The 20,306-nt window shown below is 49.2% G+C and overlaps 4 protein-coding genes across 4 annotated transcripts; 3 read left to right on the top strand and 1 right to left on the bottom strand.

Moving 5' to 3' along the window:
• Nucleotides 1-689: 689 nt before the first annotated feature.
• BO80DRAFT_384864 (aminoglycoside phosphotransferase family protein) lies at nt 690-2,406 on the bottom strand. Its single transcript, XM_025716968.1, has 3 exons — nt 2,342-2,406; nt 1,688-2,289; nt 690-1,637 (listed from the first exon to the last, which is right to left on the bottom strand). Exons 2-3 carry the CDS (start codon nt 2,286-2,288, stop codon nt 715-717), a joined length of 1,524 nt encoding a protein of 507 aa, XP_025573974.1. The 5' UTR covers nt 2,289; nt 2,342-2,406; the 3' UTR covers nt 690-714.
• A 6,384-nt stretch (nt 2,407-8,790) lies between these two features.
• gprC lies at nt 8,791-10,173 on the top strand (the record flags this gene model as incomplete). The annotated part of the gene is made up of 2 exons (XM_025720934.1): nt 8,791-9,381; nt 9,436-10,173. 2 exons carry the CDS (start codon nt 8,791-8,793, stop codon nt 10,171-10,173), a joined length of 1,329 nt encoding a protein of 442 aa, XP_025573973.1.
• A 2,156-nt stretch (nt 10,174-12,329) lies between these two features.
• BO80DRAFT_494644 (cytochrome P450) lies at nt 12,330-14,389 on the top strand. Its single transcript, XM_025723893.1, has 4 exons — nt 12,330-12,750; nt 12,803-13,330; nt 13,375-13,404; nt 13,434-14,389. Exons 1-4 carry the CDS (start codon nt 12,694-12,696, stop codon nt 14,244-14,246), a joined length of 1,428 nt encoding a protein of 475 aa, XP_025573972.1. The 5' UTR covers nt 12,330-12,693; the 3' UTR covers nt 14,247-14,389.
• Nucleotides 14,390-15,275: 886 nt separating this feature from the next.
• Nucleotides 15,276-17,342, top strand: BO80DRAFT_446291 (transcription factor domain-containing protein; the record flags this gene model as incomplete). The annotated part of the gene is made up of 8 exons (XM_025721547.1): nt 15,276-15,357; nt 15,409-15,592; nt 15,647-16,178; nt 16,224-16,262; nt 16,309-16,359; nt 16,406-16,662; nt 16,711-17,255; nt 17,299-17,342. The coding sequence occupies 8 exons, from the start codon at nt 15,276-15,278 to the stop codon at nt 17,340-17,342; spliced, it is 1,734 nt and encodes a 577-aa protein (XP_025573971.1).
• Nucleotides 17,343-20,306: the final 2,964 nt, after the last annotated feature.

Here is a 20,306-nt window from a genome sequence, read left to right as displayed (position 1 = left end):
GGTTATTTTCTGATATACTAGGGGTATCTTCAGCGAAGACTTTTTAAAGCATTACTATCGTATAATTTTGGTGAGGTAGAGATGTTGCCATGATAGAAATATATATATGTATATTGATTGGATCTTTTCTTTGGTAGAAAGGAGAGGATCGATATTATCGTGTGCCTCGTTTGGGACAGGCGAAAATGAGTGAGTGTATGGGAGAGGATCTTGCTCTTAGATATGGCTACAGTGAATGAAAAAGGGAAAAGGGAATTAAAAAAAAAAGAGGAGGAGAAGCTATTTCTGGCTGGAAGGAAGGATAGAAGAATGGAAGGATAGATAATTTCTTATTCCCATCATCAATAAGGTATTCATGCGTCTGTCTTGGATCCGCATACGGAGTACATAAGTAGGGAAATATGTGCAGTGACTATTTGGAGTTGCTGGTCTGAGCGAACTTAGTAAGTAGCGCAAAGGGCCATGTTTGTGAGATTAGAATGGGGAAATATATATAGGTTCTGTCACGTCAGAGTCCAGAAGTGATTGCTTTTTGAAATATCGCTTCTTCCGAGCCCAGTATAGAGAAAGTTCGTAGTGTTGGGATAGTAGTGCTGCATGTTCCTCGTTGCTGCGCCCATCCTCATCATGATTATTATGTCAGAGAGGGAAAGGGGCCTGGTCTGTTATGAGTAACTAGGGAACTTTGAGCCACTCAAAACCTACTAATAAGTACTATGACGGCGGAGCGGAATCATCCGTATCATCCCTAAAAGGCCAATTCCGCCAGCACAAATCCCGCTCATGCTCGTCCGCTTGGCGGGTCATTTCCAATCTCATCTCGCGGTTCCGGTGCGCCGCCCACTCGAAATTCTCTGGCGCGGTGCCGCCTTCGAGATCCACACCTAAATGATCTCTAATGGTAGATAGCATTTTTTCAGACTCGTTCCATTCATCGGAGTCCTCTTTTGCGGTTTGTCGCTCTTGCTCTGTAAATGTCACTGGACAAGGAACAGACGATATCCTATTCCAAATGTGTGGAGTTGCGATACCGATAAGAGCCGCCCGGAGATTGATGAGATCGGCATCCCATGGATATCCGGTTTGTTGGTATAGGTACTGTCGCATCCCCAGGTGAGGGATTTGGAGGGCACTCATGTGCAGATCATTGTATATGCCCGTGGTTGCTGTGTAGTACAGATTGGCTTCCTCTAAGCGAAACTGGGTCTTGATCTGGGTCTGTTCTGTAATGCTTAGATGGTTGAAATTGTCGGGGAGCGATGGACGCTGTAAGCTTTGAGTCTGCGATACATCGTGTTCACAAAAGGCGGGATATCCTGCTTGCAGGGAAAGCGGAAAGACGACCGCATCCTGCCAGTCTAGGATACTGGTAATTTTCGTGGAGCCGGGCTCCAATAGGATATTGGCCAGGCTCAGATCTGGATGTCGGAGGGTGGGAGAATTATGATGTGACTCTGTTGGTATCAAGTAAGAGGCGATTTCCTGGAACTTCGAAAGAAGTGAGACATGTTCAGAGGGGTTAATATTATGTAGTGTTGGAAGAAGAAATGTTTTGCGAGGCTGGGATTTTGCATGATGCAGGGTACAAGCCGTCTCTCGACGAGCTGCAGAGGTAAAGCAATCTTTGGAGGAAAGCCCTGTTGTCATGGTAAGCTTTGTTTGTATGTCTCAAGTGAAGTGAACTCACAGGGCCCACGATCTACTTTGGTTTTGTTTCGATCACCATGCCAGAACTGCCTTGTCGCGACAGGCCCAATGTAGAAGTCTTCGACTGGTATCGGAATCTGCATCTCACCTTGAATGTCCTTTTGACGATATAAACTTCCATATCCCGGTAATGGGTAGGCGAAGACTCTCTGTTCCATCTCTACTATTTGTTTCATGACACTCTTCACCTCTTCGGTAGTAAGAGATAGCCATCTTGACGCTAGGCTGACCCCCTCTATCCGTTCCATTATGATGTATTCTGCGCCCACTGGATTGGTCGAAGACGTTGAGTACGCTAGAACCTTTGGTATAGGTATTCCGAGAATAACCCGTAAAAAGTCCATGGTAGCAACCTCACTGGCGGTAGTGTAGTGAGAGGGACCGGCGATGGGAGTAGGAATTCGCGCAATTACTTCTTTACCAGAATTTCCTCTCAAAAGGAACACTTTATTAAAGCCCCCCTCTGCAAACTTGATCATAGAAGGGCAATGGTCTTCTCCAATTGCTTGAGCAGCGACACGCCGAAGTTCATTCGGATCGAATCTGACGTATCTTTCCTTGAGTCGCTCTTCCTCGTTCATTCTGGCAGATAGGTTAGCGACCTGGGTTAAGGGGAGCTCGAGGTTAGCCTAACATCCATCGACGAGAAGTATTTTCGAAGAAGTCATCGCGGGGAGATGATTGACTAGACAAACGATGGCGTGATGGTATTGATATAGGAGGTTTCGCAGTAAAGCACGGTCTGAAAAGATAAGAGGTAAGTGACCTGCTTCTAACGGTAGATTGAATCTGAGATCTGAACATATCTCGAGAGGAAGAGGGTAAACTATAAATTATTTGGTAGAAAACAGCAATACATATGGTAGGTATGAAGATGACCATCCCTGCCAAGACTCTGACCGCCTTAGATTGTTTTGGTTTCTTTTGTAGATGAATGCAAGTTGGACTATGGCCGAAGGAGATCTTTGGCATGAGGCTAAAGAATTCCCATCATATTGCTCAGAAGCCTGGAAGTGTATAGATGCAGGTACTTGAGTTGCAATCAGAACCAGGTATCTAGACAGCTCATACAATTATCCATCTAAGCTATTGCAAGGCCCACAGACCATTGTCAGGAGACCCACCGAGAGGGTATACTCTATGCAGACATTCACGACCAGGAGTAATGCTTCACTGCCAACTTTTTTGCATGGCATCGTTTCTTCCTGCGGCAGAGGGATAACAGCCACACTGGCCAGACTATACTGATATTATGGTATTAACCATGTATTTTCATGCGTCATTCTGACCTAGGGAGTAAGCTCTCTATCCTATCATATAGATCCTATCAGACAGAACTATCACTCACCCCTAGCTCTAGGCCACTCAATAAAGCAAAAGCAGCGCCAAAGCGACTACTTATCCCCCTCGCCCTATCTAGACCTATCCCCCTTCCCCCCGCATCCACACCTACCCCGTTTAGGAAGGTAATAACCCCTACAATCCCCAATATAGCATTTACCTTCCTAACACAGTAGTAATAGATAGTACCTACCTAGGCAGTTTTTACTACTTTATCCCACATACCCAGAACCAAAAAAAGTAAAAAGTAAACCCTCCTATTTATTCCCGTGCAGATCAATCACACCCAAAGTATAAATGTTCCCGAAGGTTTCGGACGAGTCAGTTCGGATCATATCTACCGACGGGAAGTTTTCCGGGTGGAAGTTTATGGGATGAGGATCTAACCAGAGTTAGCGGGATAGAGGGTACTCGGGAGGGGACTGGGGTACGATGAATGATTTCGATTTTTTTGGACGTAGAAACTAGCAAGGTGCATGGGTAAAGATAGGTAGTATAGGGGTGGAAAGCGATTGAAATCGGACAACAGGTTCGTGTTTTGTTTGGGTCCGGGTCGGGTTTTTTATCCCTCGTATATATATACTTTTTCTGGGATTGAACTGGGCTGGAAAGCTTGTTTTCGAACTTGTATCTTTTTTTTTCTCCCCCTCTTTCTCTGTAAAACACTGTACAACTCTAGTGTAGGTTGAATAAGATGAAGAAGGGCTGTTGATGTCGATGGACCCGAATTAAAATGCTTTGTGGGCTGCTCTGCACCCCGCATATGACCTCTCTAACAGCAATGGGTGTAGTGGAAAATCCAAAAGGGAGAATGGTAATTCCTTCACTTATTCTTTTACGTCCAAGTGTGAGACGCAATGGATGCGTTAGGCGACGCTAATCAGATACCTTAGTATGAGAGAAATCAGCTGAAGAATTATTCCTCCACATCGTCATTCTCAGACCCTCACATACGCATACTCGGACTCTTGTTCCGACTCCGACTCCTATTCGATGTGCTGGCTACCCCTTTCCACCCACTCATCATATCCAATCGCTTGTCGAACCATTGAATGGTTCGTTGATCTGCTGGTTGGTTTCGATTTTCCAATCATTGACGTTTCCACGGTTCACCCAAGTTTGGATCTCCAGCCGCATGGGCCCGTCCGCGTCGACCTAATCTGATATAGGATCTCGGGAAGATGAACACTGCTCAATATTGGCATTCGGCAGGTCGTCCGAGTTGATGTCTTGGGATGAAATAGGCAAGTCAATGGTTCAGTCATCAGTAACCAAATCATAGCTCTGAATACTTCGCACTTGGGGTCGGAAGACGGGTTATCGAAGTTTATCCCCGCTCGTAATTTCTTCAAACTTAAATCACAGACAACTTTCGGCTCCCTACCGACGGAGTCCTTCCGAACAATGTCATTGGTGTCAACTCCTTGGCTGGGTCGTGGAAAGCTTTTTATCAGGCTCGGCAGTTGGGTCCTAGCTCATATTTCGTAAGGCGAGCCAGAGTAAGCGACAGAGTCAGGGTCCGCGGGAACTTCAACTAGGCCATTCGTAATCAACTAGTTCATTCCGGTATCTGCGAGTCGTAAACCTGTCCACGTTTTGGTCGATTTGATTCGGATATTTACGGAGCCATGTGCTTTCTTCATGTACTAATGCCAGACTACCCGGGGTCATATATTTGGCGTCTGTGCTAATGGCCAGACGATGTTCTTGGCCCTGTAGATTCTGATGTCATTTATTTTGCAAGATGGTGATGTGCAGTGCTTACCTAGTGGCACTGAGAGCTTACCGATTCCTCGGGACTTCGGCTGTCGAAATAAGCCGTGTCCCCACCGTGATGAATGGTAGCGTCTCGTCGGCTTTGCCGCTTGAAACGGGACAGGCCGAGTCATGGACAGACCAGCCAAGTAATTAAACTGGAGACCGCCAAGAATTCCGACAGGCGAAGAATTTTACCCCTTTCCGAGGCTACATTGGCGCATGCGTCAAATGTAGCAAAGTCGAACGGAAGGACATAAAGTTATTGTCGAATTCTAAATTAGGATCCTAGTCCTGAAAAAGGGTATAAGCCGTGGAAATTCGCTGTAGGGGCGTCAGACGTCGATCCCTTGGCATCAGTGGAGCAATGTCTAGTCTGGAGGCCAGAGGCGGCACTGGCAATTGTGAATCCATTTTTTATTAGTCTGGAATCACTTAATAGTGATCGACAGAGGCGGGCCTCTTTAACGGTTCTGACCTTGCTAGCGTAATTGAAACAATCCGGTGGTCCTGACGGCCCGTCCGGAAGGATCGCTGTGTTCATAATACTCCGTACTTTGCTAGATGGAACCCATGATCTCACGACAACAGCCGCATGCTGGATCAGCATGAGCCTATCACGGAGCAATCTTGACCAGCGTTGGATCAAGTTCAGTCGGAGATCTTATCATGGAAGATTCAGTCGGTCGGATCATGTCTGAGCTTGACTTGCACAGATGAAAAGGGGATCTATATGCATCAAGTTGACATGATAGGTATCTTCATTTCCTGCAGCTTAGGAAGATTATTTGAAAAGATCGAGTTGGAAGACATCATATCGAGATGGTCTGTATCTAAGATTTATCCTTGACTGGTACAAACGCATTGTTGGGTATTGCCTCTTGGTAGTGTGCTTCTTGTGCAGAACTTTCATGTAATAATGAGCTGTGGTCTTCCGCTTATAAATCAACAAACAGCACCTTTAAGTGCTAATGCCTAGTAAGAGCCGTTGTTCTCATTCTGGTCGTGTGCCAAGGCAGGGCTATGATCTTCACAAGGAACCGTGAGGCTAGAGGGTAGTATTTGCTAGTTTAGTCTTGGCGGGTATTATCTTGATCGCTGCTATGGTGGCGACGTAGTAAGCTAGTCAGCTTCACAAGGTAGGTTGTGCATTTGCGGCTATGAATGGGATAGCCATGATAAGCAGCTACTAGTGCTGCAAGGCGACGGGAACGGCTCGAGGCTCAATATTGGAAAGGAGACCTCTGCTGGTTGGCCAGATGCGTGGATAGGATCTGCTGCGTCCATCTTGCACCCCATAGTTTTTATAGTAAGAATATTGGTGCAATCGGCATAAATTGTGAAATGGATGTTGTCTCGAAATATCCGGGCCTGTCAACGGGGATAATGTCTGCCGATAGAAGCAGCTATTAGCCAGGTATCATCTGTAAGTGCAAGCAATTCCAAGATGACTGGCCAGATTAATTGCAGAGGTAATGTACCTAGGACGAAATGGCATCGTCCGCTGGCGCACTATCCACGAATACTTTCACTAGTTAGCCATGATTGAGTCAGTGATCTGATTGCCATCAAAACAGTGCCTTGGTGCCATTAGTATGGGGGTAAGTGCAGAGGCATGTCAGTCAGCTAGTCAAGTAAGCAGCTGTTTCATCAACGCTTCTTGTGGTACCTGCACTACTCCGTACTCCGTGTGAGAAGACAGCAGAGGCCTAACCTTCGACAGAGCCAGGCAGATGGATGCTACGGTGTCATTGTGTCGCTGGTACTTTTGCCAGCCGGTGGCTGACTGGCAGTATTAGACCTTCCTGCTTCGGGAAATAGCGCCGTCCATTGGTATCGCGTTGATTAAAATCGTTGGTGGGCTGGCCACTTGGCGGCTCAATTGGACCGACCGTCCCACCCGTACTGTCACGTCTACGCGATACAAGTTACAGCCTGGGGGACCTCGGTACGAAGTACTTCAACTTCCTAGCACTACCCAGGCATTTGCCTTTGCGTCTACACTCTGAATCAGGAGGATAAGCTGAGCAAAGTACGGAGGATAACATCTCTTGGTATGTGCAGTAGCCATTCCCTCACCCTCTTCTTCTGCAGCTAGCCCTCTAATGTTGACTGATCGCTAGTGATTCGAATACCTCGGCTGCACCTCATATTAGCGCACAGTTCGACCAAAGGTAGACCAGCTCATGGAAGGGGTGGAACAGCTCCATGATAACAGATGTAATGACTATGGGCAACATGGAAAACAATGGCTTATCAGCCCCTGCCAAACGGTGATTGGTTTCACTGGCCACGTTCCTTCAATGCCCACACTAAATGGATCATGTCAGTGCTACTGCCAGCAATAGTATCAGATAACACAGGACTATCCATAGTCAGACTAAAGAGTCTGTCTAGTTGCTCCGTGTGCCGCGTCACCTCATCCATTTGCAGAATTCGACAACTAGCCTGTCCACGGCTGGCAAATCTAGCGCTGAATATTAATCCACAATAACGGCAACGGAAGACGCACTGATAATCACCAGTAATAGTATTACCATCTCAGAATCCAGCGGCTCTCTTATTGCATGGTGTCATACACGTCCCTTTTGACCATCACCAGTCACCAGTAACACGGAGGGGCCCTGCCGTGTGCTCATGCCATTCCATGGTTCTACCCCATCGCACCCGTGAGATCAGGAGCAGCATCCCGATGCTCCCGCAGGGATGATCGAGGCCCAGTGCTGCTGGTCCAATCGCCCTGATCCTGACATTATGTCCCTGCATTATTCTTTCCTATTCCTTATCTCCAGGTAATCAATTACCCAAACGGACGGCTCCTAGTGCGATGATTGACACCAAGTTGTAACCAAGTGGATCCTCGGGATTCAATTTCTAAGCTGATCAGCAAAGCGGAACCTCAAGCTTCTGGAATCAATGGCTCGCTCTCGGTCATGCTAACGCAATTCCGACTGGCCTGTTTGCCTATACCCACGAGATTTTTGCCCCCCAGATGAAAAGAGGGGTCAAAATTTTGTCGGTTGCAAGTTGCAACTGACAGGCTAGTCAGTAATACCGTGGCAACGGTACTGCCTGTGGATCGGCTCGCGACCGCTTCCCCAAGTTCTCGCCCGAGTGCTTCGAGTCTTCGACTGCTCTGCGGCAAACAGCCGACGATGGCGGTTTTGAATTGGTCTCATCACAATGGTGTCATATGTGCATACGCAAAAGCCCCGGCCAGATGATCCTGAACTATCTCGATGGTCGAAATTAGGCTGCCGGAACCAAGCCGTACAAGCCGCTAGTAAACATCCGAACCAGAATCACGTTCGTCCCCTGTGCTTGGCGTCGGGTCTGGCGTCCAAACCTCAAGGTTTCAGGAACCACTTTGAATCTTCTGCTAGGCTACTATAGGTCAAATGTGTCCATTCGCCTTGTCGACCTTCCCGACCGAGAGCCCCTGGTTTGACTTTTGCGAGGGGCAACCTTCCGGGTTCCCTTTCATAGGCCGGCACGGGATACGTCGGCTCAGACCGTGATATGGGGTAGACTCGAGGGGTGTTGCCGTTCGAGTTTTCCACTGATGGACAGCAGAATCTAGACTATTCTGGCAAAAAAGCTTTGCGTAGTAAAGGGCTGCCCTCCACAGCATCCACTCGCCGTTGCCGGTGGACTACCCTTACCTTTGTGACTCGTCCATTTCCTACTTTCATCGCACCATGTCCCCTTTCCCCTCTTCTTTTACCTTTCTACTGATCCTTGGGTAGTCCTGGAAAGTGAGTGCGAAGGACTAACCCTTGGACTGAGCTCAGATTGGCCTGCAGCTTGCCAATCTTTTAGCATTCGACTTTTCGAATATTGTCTAGATCGTCAGTCAGTCATTTATTATCTCGGAATTCTACTTCAAAAACATTGTCCTACCCCCGGCACTCAGCTGCGACTCTCCACATTATTGGAAGAGAATGATAGCAGCGCACCCCGGCACCCCATTTCAAACAGCTTTCGACAATGAGTGCGGTACGGGTTCTGAGCGCGCTGGGGGCATTCGATGAAGGGGGCCGAGATCTGTTACGCCGAACGCTCTATGGCGCAGATGGCATCACCCTGGACATCGATCCTCTACCGAGCGTTCAGCGCAAGGGCCTTATTGCCGTTTCAGTCATGGCAGTTTTATCCTTCTTAGCGACACTGGCCCTGATATCTTTCATCAGCTACCGACTCATCTTCTGGCGAGGATCGTATGCCCGGTACATCGGTTATAATCAATATGTCATCCTCATCTACAACCTGGTGTTGGCCGATCTCCAGCAATCGCTTGCGTTCCTAATATGCATCAAATGGATCACAGATGATAAAATCTCCGCAGACACGGCAGGTTGTTTCCTCCAGGGATTCTGGCTGCAGGTTGGGGACCCTGGGAGTGGGCTTTTCGTCCTCGCGATCGCCTTCCATACCTTTCTTATAGTGGCTCTAGGAAAAAAGCCGAGTCACCGAGTCTTTGTTGCTTCCGTGATTGGAGTTTGGGTTTTTGTGGCTATCCTAGTCATTATCCCACTTGCTGCTCATGGACGTTACGTTTTTATCCCATCGGGCGCCTGGGTAAGTATTTTGCCAGTGGTATTTACCTAACAGCCACCGACTAACCTCGCTTAGTGCTGGATTAGCGAAGAATACGAATCCATCCGCCTATGGACACACTATATCTGGATTTTCTTGGCTGAATTCGGTACGGTCTGTCTGTACGCTATCATGTGGTTCCAACTACGGCTCCGGATCAAGCAGTCCGCCATCTTGGGTAGCAGCCATATTGAAAGTCTCAAGCGCCTTCGCCGCGTTATCGGCTACATGGTCATCTATCCGATTGCCTACATTGTACTCTCTCTTCCTCTTGCCGCAGGTCGAATGGCGACCGCGCAAGGCGATGGACCAAGTATAGCCTACTTTTGTGTTGCCGGTGCCATGATTACCAGTTCCGGGCTGGTCGACGCGCTTCTCTACACGCTTACCCGGCGCAACCTGATCATCGATTCGGAGCCAAGCAACGATCGCAGTTACAACCACTTTGCCAGCAGCAAGAACCGGAAGACCGATAATCATTTGACAACCATTACTGCGGATCCCAAAATTACCCGTACGGACATCAGTGCCCTACGCAAAGGAAGAATTGACGAGGATGATCTGGAGCACACCGTGCGCGATGGTTCGACAGACAATATCGTGCAAACCGTTGGCGTTGAGCTGTCCCCAATGGGCAAGGTGTACCAGCACACCACCATCGAGATCACCAGTGAACCGGCATATCCTGATGAGTCGGAGGGAAGTGATCGTTCCAGCAGGGACTCTGATCGGGCCGGAAGGGTCAACGACCCAGCAAGGATGTGGGGGCGATAGCCAGCATCTGAACCCTCTTATCAACTTCTCGCCCACTTTGTACTGTATACGATTTATTGATGCATGTCGGGGCTTCACTTCGGTTCTCTATTCTTACCCCGACATCTACGGTCTGATCGACCTTTTCCGACTGAGCTTCAAGCTCGAGTTTGTACACCATGTACCTGTATATACGTTGCACCATATTTCCTTGTTCTCTTTCTTCTATTTTGTATGTTAGGAATGATACCAATTTACGGGTTTTCGAGAGCTTGTCAATCAAATAATCACTCATATACACTCTCCCTTGAATGACCAGACCACACCAAGATACCACCCACCGAGCAAATTAAGATTCCAACAAGTCACGCAGTATACTCATTCTGCATTTTGCTGCCCTTAAACGATCACCACATGCAGCGCATAGCCAGTAACTACGCTTTGATCAATGTTTCCCATCTCTCTCTCTCTCTCTCTCTCTTTGTCCCTAGTCCTGCGACTCTTTCCTCATAATTTATGTCAAGAACCACGTAGGCCAAAAGGAATATATCCCCCCAAGCCCCGGGTGTAGAAGGTAGACTATAGCATGTTTAACAATTTATTGGCAGCCTTTGTTTAGTACTAGCCTTGACAAATATCTATATATAAAGAAGACAATCGGGTTTAGAGTATATACCTACCCCACCCCCCCTACCAAGCCCCAAAGATATTCATATACTCCCACTAATTGAAAGACTCGTAAAGACAAAGTGAATACGGAGTAGTGCCAGGCGGTATGGCATCTACATACCTATCTTATCAAATCTAGCAAAAGTACGGAGTAAAAAAGCCACCGGATAATACCCCCAGCCAATCCCGTCCGGGGTGGGTGGGTGGTAGTCACGTGCATGGTTTGATCGTCGATGATTGGTGGTCGTCTGGAGTGACTGGTATGTGAAAAGGTACCTACTGCCTAAGTAGTTCATGTTGGGAGAGTTTTTCTGGCTGGTACTCTGTAATAGTAAAAGTGTGGTTGGGAGAGGGGGGTGAGTGGCTGGGTGGGGGACTTACTGGGGATTGCTTTATTGGGTCATGGTGTTTATCTCATTTTCTTGGGAAATGGACAGGGAAATCGATGGGGAGAGGAGAATCTGTTATGCTTGTTGGGCGCGAGGTACGGATGGTAGGGATGGACGCTGTTTGAAGGCTTACTGGGTATGAATGTTTGTGAGAACTGTTGAGATATGCCGTATTTCTACCTTCTACGCCCGGGGCTAAGAAGGGATATATTCCTTTTGGCCTACGTGGATCTTGACAAAAACTGGGTTTGTGTGAATGGGGTATAAAGGCTAAGTGAATTGAGTAGGATGTTTTGTAGCGGAGGGTAAAGAAAGGTGCGGGACAGAGACAATGGTTAAGTAGGCATCTTGCAATGGGGATTGTCCTTTGTATTGCGATAAATCAGATTTAATTGCAGCAGATGATAGCAGTATACTGACATTGTGGCTTCTGTAGATACCTATTGCGTTGAATTAGCCACAATGAGATGGCACTCAATCGCTATCGTACTAGTCAACTGCATGCCCTAGAAAGCAAATCATAGAACATTGGAGATATTCTTGCTTGACAGAAGAGGATGAGCGGGGTTAAATCAACTGGACATCCTTCCAGCTCTCTCAGGACCTCATGAAATTGCGGTCAGCTGGGCTGTCCTCGATTTAATGAAAAGATCAGCTTATTGAGCGTGATTAGTGAGATGGGACGCAATAATAGGAGGAATTGGCAAAGGATCAGGCCTCCTCCATATTACGGCCCACAAGGCTGAGCCACCCCGAACCATTCGGTCTAGACATGTGCGGTGGATGCTTTGTGCGCTGGTCATGCGCGTGCCATAAGCTGGCATTCTCATTGCCCGATCAGGTTGAAGGTATCTCAATGATTTAAAAGCGCAAACGCGATAAGAGGTGAAAAGATGCTTGAAAGGGTTTCTCAGCCGCTGTCGATCGGACACGTGTGTTTGTGGGTATGGCGCTAGATTATCTCAGGGGGCTGGCTTGGCCCACGCTAATATCTGATCAGAAGCTAGACTGGATCCCTGCTTATAGTAGTCAACTCGACTGGTAGCACATGATATAAACAGAATTCCAAGGCCCAGCCCAGTTTGATGACGTGCTTCCTGATACAGCCGCTCTGTCATTGGTCTCTTCGTTCACCTGCGCACGGTAATATAATATCAACATGCCAATATCTCACCTGGCACACTTATCTCAGCCAACTAGCTATAAGTGGTGCGCATCCTGAGCCTTGTGGCCGAGAATCCCAGTCGTTGCTAGCTAGCCGCGCTGGCTATTCACAGGCAGTAGCCCGCCCTAGAGGTCCACGTAGGATTATGACAGCTGCATCCTGCGGTGGATATCGACGTGCAGCTGAGCGTACGGAGTAGAGCGAATGATGACCCGATCATCTATAATAAGAACCACACGCTGACCCGAAGCGCTAGCGAGCGATATTCCTTTTTCCATCGTGCTTGAAACCGCTCTTTCACACTCGAGCAATCACAATATGGAACGACAATTTGCGATATGCATTGCGACTGGCGTGGCAATATGGGTTCTACAGGTAACCTGCCATCGTCCTGCATGACGTGATGAGCTATGACTGATCTCTGTAGTTGGCCTACAAGTTGCTCAGGTCTCCCCTTCGTCATATACCCGGGCCATTGTACACGAGGGCAACGAGACTGCCGCTCAAGATATCGATCATCACGGGGAGGCGCATCTACTTCATCCACAATCTTCATCAGAGAGATGGACCCGTGGTCCGCATCGCCCCGGATGAGGTGTCTATCTCGTCACTGCCGGAGTTTAAGGACATCCATCGTACTGGGTCGCAATACTTGAAAACGCCGTGGTATCAGGAAGCCACTTTTGACCGGAAGCCAGGAATATTCGCCATGCGCGACCCCAAGGAACATGCTGCACGGAGGAAGTTACTTGCGCGCCCGTTTGCAAAGTCCGAGTTGCGATGGACGTGGGAACCAGTGGTGAGGGCAAAGGCCCAGTTATCTGTGTCACAGATGCGAGGGGAGTTGTTGGCCACCCGAAAATCCGACCTGCTGAAATGGTGGACCTTTTTCGCCACCGATGTCAGCGGAGACTTGATGTTCGGCGAGTCATTCGGCATGCTTCAACTTGGAAGGGTGAGTCAATCACTCGCGCGTACCCATACTAGGCTAATTGATAGAGAACCAAATACATTGACGCCCTAGAGTCCGTGATGAAGGGTGGGGGATCAATGTAGAGCTGCCCATTGTGGGATTCATAGGGCGATATATTCCGCATCCCTCCTTCCAGGCCATGTTTCGCTCCAGCGACTATCTTTCCGAGTATGGAAGGCGTGCGGTTTCCAACAGCCGAACGAATAGCATCTCCACCCGAAATGTCTTCACCGGGATGCTCGCTGAGTCGGATAAAGAAAGTGGAACGCTTACTGAGGAGGATGTGATAACTGAAGCTGGCAACTTGATCGTGGCTGGCTCGGATACCACGGCAGTTACGCTGACGTACCTAGTATGGGCAGTGCTGTCGCAGCCGATGCTCCAGCACGATCTAGAAGAGGAAGTCAGTAGCTTGGACCCAACCTACAATGACGCTGCGCTGGAGGAGCTGCCGATATTGAATGCTGTCCTCATGGAGACCCTGAGACTCTACGGAGCAGCCCCAGGCTCGTTGCCTCGCCGTGTCCTGAATGGCGGAGGGATCTTCTGCGGATATCATGTGCCCCAGGATGTGACGGTCAGCACGCAAAGTTACACAGTCCATCGCGACGAGACCCTGTATCCGGATCCGGAGACCTTCGATGCGACTCGATGGCTGCCTGGGGATGAGCGTGACTCGGACGCAGCACGACAGGCGTTTTCTCCCTTTGGACATGGATCACGAGGCTGCCTTGGGATCCATCTGGCCTGGATGGAACTTCGTCTCGCGGTCGCTGAGTTCTTCCGGGAATGTCGGGGGGTACGGTTGGCGCCCAGCGCGACGTGGGAGAGCATGAAGCCGGAGAACTATGTTCTGATTGCGCCATCGGGGCATCGGTGTGAAATAATGCAGGCATAACGGTAATTGTGCCATGTGATATTGGTTCCTTCTGCGTCGAATTTCGCCTTCGGTTCGTAGTGAGTAGTGACTATCGATGCGCGTAGGGGTAGAAAGGGGTCAGTTCGCCACGGTGAGCGTGCAGAGTCGATAGAGGAACAGAGGAAGAGGGGAGAAGAGAGCAGAGGGGTAGGTACCTCGAGGTACCGTGGGTCGAGCTGCAGCTTCGGCCGAAGCGAAAGGAATATCCGCCAACGAGAGGGCCGATCTCCGGATCCACGGGGTCTGGCCGGCTCCACCGCCCGCCTAAATGGGTGCAACCTTTGTCTGAATCGCCGGCTCTCGCCCCCGAATCTGGCATCTCAACTTCTGGATGGAGGGACCAGGGCAGTACCTCTGACTGCTAGTAGTTTCCGAGACCTGCGGCGTACCTTTGATCACAATGGCCCGCGGACTTGATTGGACGAGGCATTGGTGCCAAGATAGCCGTAGTGCTTCGCTTCGCTTCCCCTCTCCTCCTCCCGGCTTCACCTCTGGCCCGGGATTCGCCCATGCGCCGGGATTTGCAGCGCCCAGCTCGCCACGATAAAACCTCGTCCTGCTGGCCAAGATGAAGATGGCTGTAAAGAATGTCCCCACACATCTGCGAGTGTTTTGATAGTGATGAACGATAGGAGCAGCATGCCCTCCCCGATCGACGCTAGGAAGTTGAAACGGGGGCGCTGCAATCACGCTTGGTAGGTCCCTCCTACCGATCTATCTACTACAACGGAGTACCTATGGAGGATCTGCTTCTCGAGGAGGACTAGTCTTCACGGTGAGACCGGGACGAGGATTATCCGGAGGATTCTGCAGTGGTTTGGGCCGAACCTTGACTGATGGTTACGTGACAGCCGTGGGGGCGGCCGCCGTTCCTCGGGCTCGGGTCCCCAAGTGTGTTCTGGCTATTTTGTCAGGAATCGCTCGTGCACCTACGCCTATATATGCACTGCTAAGAAAGGGGCTCCAAAGCAGCCAGCTAGACTCAGCCCGTGTATAGATGCCAAGGTCATGTCAAATCCGCCAACGGCTCAAGATGGGCCTCTAACAAAAGGAGCCCCCTCTGCGGGGGCATCAACCGTCGATGGAAATGGTACGTATCTTTCCAACGACCAACTGCAAATATGCTAACGGTCGACATCAGAATGGATGCAGAAGTTAGCTCGAATGTGTGGTCCGGGTGCTGGACTGCGCAACGTCGGAATGCCAATCGCAGAAATCGAGACGATTTTCGATTCGGTCTTCGCCCGGAACCCAGCCGAGACAGACGGGGGGTTGCACACTCCACGGGCCAACACGGTTCAGCTATACGGGAGCAACGAGGACATGTAAGTTGGGCGTACCAACATGTCTTCCATCCCACTTATCTGATATGGGTGCAGACTGGATGCATACTATATATTTATCCATCCATATTATCCAATCTTACCTCCACCCGAGCGCCTTCCCGTCTCCCATAATCCAGTACTGCTGGGTGCGGATGGCTTCGAGCCAACGAGCCCGCTTGCGCTGGCTATCTCGGCCATGGTGTCACTGGTTCCCCACAAGGACGTGAAGGAACCGTCTCGACCAGAATATGTGAAGATACGGAGGGAGGTCTCGCTTCGATTTGCCGAGGCTGCGTACGCGGTCGTTGCGAAGGACTATGAACCACTACAGTCCTCCGGTGCGTTCGAAGGCTCCTTGAGGGATAGAATCGGCCGGCGATCCTTTCATCCCAAGGTGCCCGTGTGCTTGGAAGGCGTTATCGCACTATCGATCCTGGGATTCTATGAGTATGGCCAGCGGGGCAACATGGAGAACACGGCTAGGTTAGTGAATGAAGCTCTGAGGATGGCTGTAAAGATTGGACTGCATGAGTCGCTGGAAGATGATCAATATGCGGTGGCCCGGCGTAGGTCATGGTGGTTTACGGTTGGTTCCACATCCTTTCCGATGCATACGGTGCTAATTTTGCAGTATATGGCCGCAAGTCATCTGGCAACCGTGACTGGAATGGTGAGTGAGACGTCTATCGACTAGATTGAGTATGGCTAATTTGCAGCCCGCATCATTCAATGTGTATGATCCTGGTTTTGTAACGCCCTATCCAAAGGTTGGTTAGCCCCATCGGTCCAAAGGATCGTGCTAATGCTTCACAGGATACAAAAATACGTGTTGAAGCCCAACAGGCTTTATATGACGCTGGTATATTTGCCGTTGATCTCGACGATGCTATCCGGAGCAAAGGAGACGTGTCTTGGATCCCGAAGCGGATGACTGAGCTCGATGCTCATATCACTTCGCTGCTGTTTGAGTGTCGAGATAAGTTATCATCATCCCTGCACCCACGCCCCAACTGCGTGGAATCAGTGGCTGCGAATGCTCTGCGATCATTTACGGAAGTTAAATTACACAGGTAGGCTTATCCCTACTGGCCTTGTGTTGGGCTACGCTGATGGCTCAGCGCGCGGATCAAACTGCACCGCTACTGCGCTTTTCAAGACGTCCCGGTGTTTTCTGAGCAGCCCGCTCTGCACCCCGTGCCCAGTGCAAACAGTGATGTAAACCCATCTGGTACTGGTGACGCCGGTTCGCAACAGCGACCAGCATCTATACAGGAATTTGGAATTCAGTTTCCGTTCTCTGCACACATGTCCTCTGTGATCTGTGTCCATGCAGCCATGAATGTTGTGACATTGCTGGATAGCCTTCCATTTCCGAACCCAACCAACGATGCTTCCCCCACGACCTTGCCGTACATATACCAGAATTATGAGGTTCCTCGGGCTATGCCAACGTTGATGAGCTGTGCCATGCAGGCAGGCTACACGATGTTGACGCTGAGTTGCAAAACAAGGCCATTTGTGACAAACATGAAGGAGTCGGACTTGGACGCAAGAGATATTCCTTTAGCAGGGTTAAGGCAAGAGCTGGAGCAGAGCTTGCGCATAGTGGCCAAGTTCTTAGCAAACCATGCAATTGCTTTTGAAGCCATCCAAGGAATGCGAGGTATGTGCTCCACTTTCTGGTTGAATGAAGCTGACGCTAGTAGACGAGATGGTGCAGGCAATAGAACGTGAATTTAGTAGAGATTGACGAAAATGAAGCTCCTGAGTGAAGGTCATATAGTGTCTGGCTGTAGACTCTTCCTTGATCGCGTGATTGCGATTCACGAAGAACAGCTTGCTGATGTACCCTCATTTTACGACGAATTGAATATCCATTATGCCATGATGCCAGGAACGTGCTCTCAGACTTTATAGAACCAGCAATTGACTCGCTAGATTCCCAACTACCATAAAATCAGGATTGTATGGACTCTCCCATTCGTGGGATAAGTAAAGACAGTAATGGATCCGAAAAAGGTGCGTCCGAACACGTGAATTGCCTCATTAACGGACTTCTATGGACTTCCCGTGGCGTGTTCACGCATCAAAAACCACGTGAATTTCCCGTAGAAAAGTCCAGATCAACTGTGACGGGAACAAAATCTTCTCATGCCTGTGAAATAAAGGATTCACGTACGATCACACAATCTGTTTTTCCCGCGAAAGTGGGGTATATAAGTGTCACGATCCCCTCCATGCCACCTATCTCTCTCATCATCCATGAACTTACTCCTCCCTTCAAGAAACTACAAGACACTCTGGACATGTCAGCGATTATGCTACTGCACTGAGCCCAGCTAGAGATGGTCAGCCTTCTGCCAATATATTGTCTTGAAGCATCCTCACTTGAATTTAGTCTTCGCTTATCTTTCCACTCATTACGCTGGCGTCATAAATAAGCTGCCTCTGTTACCTCTCTCTCTTACCTCGAATGAAATGTGCTTTTTAATCAAAGGTCTAACGCTCACTTATAACGTGAAATTAGTCATGTGAAGTCTCCAGCTAGTAGTGAGCCTAATATGCCTCTTAATAATGTTAACAGAAAGCTAACATTCAGTTACTATCTACAGAGAATAAAGCCAAACCCCCTCGACTCCTGCCATAACAATCTCTCGATCATGTTCCTCGGGACGTGGAGTTGGGCCTTGCGGGCTCAGGCCTTCCATTTGATTTCGTGTCACCCTGCTGGACTTTATCTGAGCACAACTGACGGAGTATGCCAATGCCTAAGATGAGAGCTCTCTGCTATCGAGCAGCTTGAGCTTGGGGGTCTCTGTCAGTTGACACTTTGATCGTTGCAGCTCGCAAGAACAACACATATAACCATCTACGCCATTGTCAGCATGCGAAAGCATGGTTCGGCGCTGACCAGCATCCGTTGTCCATCTCCATACACCAGTGCATGTGGTATTGTCGCGACGACAACGACATCGAGCGATACCGTCCAAAGATCGCAATGGCAACTTCACACCTGGAAATTTGAATCGATGATGAAGGAACTCATGTGACACTGGAATACGGCCTCGTAAATTGGATGCTGAACAACGACATCCGGCAATGACGTGTCTGTCCTGTGATAGTGTACCAGGCTGAGGAGGAAACTGCAGCGCAGCAAGGGAGGCCTTCCTCGACTACATGGCAGTACCGCCGTTGTCGAGCAGTTGCTCATAACACCCCTCAGCTCAAGGTCCACTCAAGAATCAGCTACATCGGCTTCACCAGATCAGCTATAGCGACCACGATGAGTATGTTCATAGAGCTTCGATCAGACCACTGTATCACAAATCTACTCTATCGAGTCCAACCGACGGGAAACCTTCATCGAAAGAGCCCACCTCGCATTAGTGGTGTTCTGTCATGGGCTCTAATGATGTTGATGACCGGAAAAGCAAACCAAATTGGTAGTGATTCCACCTTTACTAGGTGTTCAAACAGAGGCCAATTTCAAAGCATGAACATGTTCGCTTCAGTGGGTGACAGTCCCACCAAATGCTATGAAGATCAGCTCCGGATCATACGAACTACCGTTCAGCCATACTCATACTCAAAGCTCGTTTGGTCTTGATCTACCGGGAACGGAACCCAGCAACCATGGCTTCTAACTACCAGTTGCACATTCTGGTGCTGGAAATGACAATGAAGAGAACACTGACTTAGTGTGTTTGGTAAGCTCATGGCCTAAGAAGTCATGGAACGCGCTGACAAAGACAGCTTTCATCCTCGTCCCTTTTATACTGTCACCAAACAACCGCATCATGTGTATGTTCGATTGCCTATCGCTGTCTACAAGAAGTAATATGCTAACTGTAACACATCTGCTAGATCTCATATGGTCTTTCTCTCTATACTCTACAAGCTCGAGCCAGAACTGTTCATCCAATTCCAGGGTTCTATTCCACTTACTCCCTGCCTGTCCTCGGATTGATATCAGCGTCCTGTGCATGCAACCTTCACCAGCAACAAAGAGATTTCTACTCTGCGTTTGATGTACGAAAGCCCTCTTTCAGTGACGTATGTTTATCAGTTAAACTGCGGCTGATGTGGGACTGCCTACGAATAATAGCAGTCCAGTCATGGCACCTAATGGACCAGAATCCAAGATCAACCACGTTCTCGGTAAAGGAGAATCATCTGTCGGTTCAACATTATTGCTGAAAAACACCTACAAACCCGCGACGACGGTGGATGATTGGGGTAGGTAGCGCATTATGGCGGAGCCGTCGATACGAGGTATCGTGCGACAAATGCCACAACCTGGCTCTGCAATGGAAGGGGAGGCTCGCTGAAGCCACCGTCGCCGACCAGAGCATGAACGAAGCCCTTCGGGTAATGGCTGCCCGGGCACCAAGTCCGAGGGATGCTCTGGCGACTTATGCAGACTTCAAATTCACTGGACAGGCGGACAAGCCACTCACCTCATGGAATGGCAGATTGTGGCAATCGCGCGGTGGCCCACACAGTAACTGTCGCCGATCAGGGGGTTCCTCACCGACGATGGCGGGCTTGGAAGTACTATCGACACAGACAACCAAAAGCGATGTTTCCAAGGCGATAACAAGCTTTAGGAGATGTGCCAGATGAAGCATGTCGAACACCATGTGGATGGATCATGCATGATGGCAATAATATGAGATACCAACAGACTTGCTTAAAAGCCATTACAATGGCATAT

The sequence above is a fragment of the Aspergillus ibericus genome, assembly GCF_003184845.1.
Source record: "Aspergillus ibericus CBS 121593 unplaced genomic scaffold BO80scaffold_27, whole genome shotgun sequence".
Classification (NCBI taxonomy): Eukaryota; Fungi; Ascomycota; class Eurotiomycetes; order Eurotiales; family Aspergillaceae; genus Aspergillus; species Aspergillus ibericus.
The sequence above is the reverse complement of the archived record's forward strand: the minus strand, read 5'-3'. Positions and strand labels throughout refer to the sequence as shown.

Coding starts and splice junctions, on each gene's coding strand:
- BO80DRAFT_494644 (XM_025723893.1), top strand. CDS start 12,694: ATGGAACGACAATTTGCGATATGCATTGCGACTGGCGTGGCAATATGG. Junction 12,751..12,802: donor TGGCAATATGGGTTCTACAG/GTAACCTGCCAT, acceptor TGATCTCTGTAG/TTGGCCTACAAGTTGCTCAG. Junction 13,331..13,374: donor GCATGCTTCAACTTGGAAGG/GTGAGTCAATCA, acceptor GCTAATTGATAG/AGAACCAAATACATTGACGC.
- BO80DRAFT_384864 (XM_025716968.1), bottom strand. CDS start 2,288: ATGAACGAGGAAGAGCGACTCAAGGAAAGATACGTCAGATTCGATCCG. Junction 1,638..1,687: donor CAAAGTAGATCGTGGGCCCT/GTGAGTTCACTT, acceptor CCATGACAACAG/GGCTTTCCTCCAAAGATTGC.